At 55.9% G+C, this 1,002-nt stretch overlaps 1 protein-coding gene across 1 annotated transcript in view; it reads right to left on the bottom strand.

The window, feature by feature from the left end:
• Nucleotides 1-1,002, bottom strand: part of RFX2 (regulatory factor X2) — a 104,135-nt gene that overhangs the window by 11,520 nt on the left and 91,613 nt on the right. Inside the window, exon 13 of the mRNA XM_023733089.1 lies at nt 692-846. Coding sequence (XP_023588857.1) covers nt 692-846 — 155 coding nt within the window. The remainder of the gene's footprint in view (nt 1-691; nt 847-1,002) is intronic.

Genomic DNA, 1,002 nt, shown 5'->3' with positions numbered 1-1,002 from the left:
GCAAAGGGGTTTGGTCTTGGGTTTTTTATTGCTAAGCATTACCTCTCATGCCCAATGCAGTAATTTATTAATTTGTTAAGAGGCAGCTGTGCAGGAGCATCCCTGTCTTTCATTTGGGATAATACTCTACCCTGAGGGTCACTGTGATCCCGTGGGGGAACGGTGACTCTGGAGCCTGCATCAGGCACCTCGAGTGCCCCCGGGGGTGGGTGTTCCTGGCACAGGGAGGAGCCACCAGCTTGTAACTCCTGTAACTCCAGCTCTTTGCTGGGGCCAGTAATAAGGAAAAGTGCAGAGGCAAAAGATACCCATTCCAGGGCCTGATGGAGCAGCTGCTTTCACGTGTGGATTCTCTACGCCCTGACTCTGAAAAATCGGTGGGTACAAGGTAGCTACCGAGTCTCTGGGTGGTGCAAAAAAGGTTCACTTGCTTGGCTGCTAACCAAAAGGCTGGAGGTTCACGTCCATCCAGAGGTGCCTCCAAAGAAAGGCCTGGTGATCTACTTCCAAAAACTCAGCCACTGAAAACCCTACAGAGCACAGTTCTACTCTGCCACGCGCGGGGTCGCGGTGAGTTGGAATTGACTCGATGGCAACCGGTCATAAGGTAGCTGTAGCCATGCGGGTTTAAGAAAAGGAGGGAGAAGGGGGAAGGGGGGACCCGCGGGCCACGTGGGAGTGGCGGTCTTACTGGGCACGGGCCGCAGCACGTCAGGGATGAGCGTCTCCACCAGCGCCTGGTACAGGATGTGGTCGCAGGTCCGCATCCACTTCAGGATGGGGTCGTATTTGCAAAGAGAAATGAGCTTGTCCTTTGCGATGATGGCACCTTCGAGTTCTTCTTCACTGCAAGGAAACGAGGAGGGTGATGTCAGCTGAGTCCTGGGCGTCTGCCCTCTGCTGGGCATGGGAAACACCACGTGGCAGGTTTTGCGCCCCGTCTGCCCGCCCTCTGCTGGGCGTGGGAAACACCACGTGGCAGGTTTTGCGCCCCGTCTGCCC

Source organism: Trichechus manatus, unplaced genomic scaffold (genome assembly GCF_000243295.1).
Source record: "Trichechus manatus latirostris isolate Lorelei unplaced genomic scaffold, TriManLat1.0 scaffold00057, whole genome shotgun sequence".
NCBI classification, from domain to species: Eukaryota; Metazoa; Chordata; class Mammalia; order Sirenia; family Trichechidae; genus Trichechus; species Trichechus manatus.
This window is presented reverse-complemented; position numbering and strand designations above follow the sequence as displayed.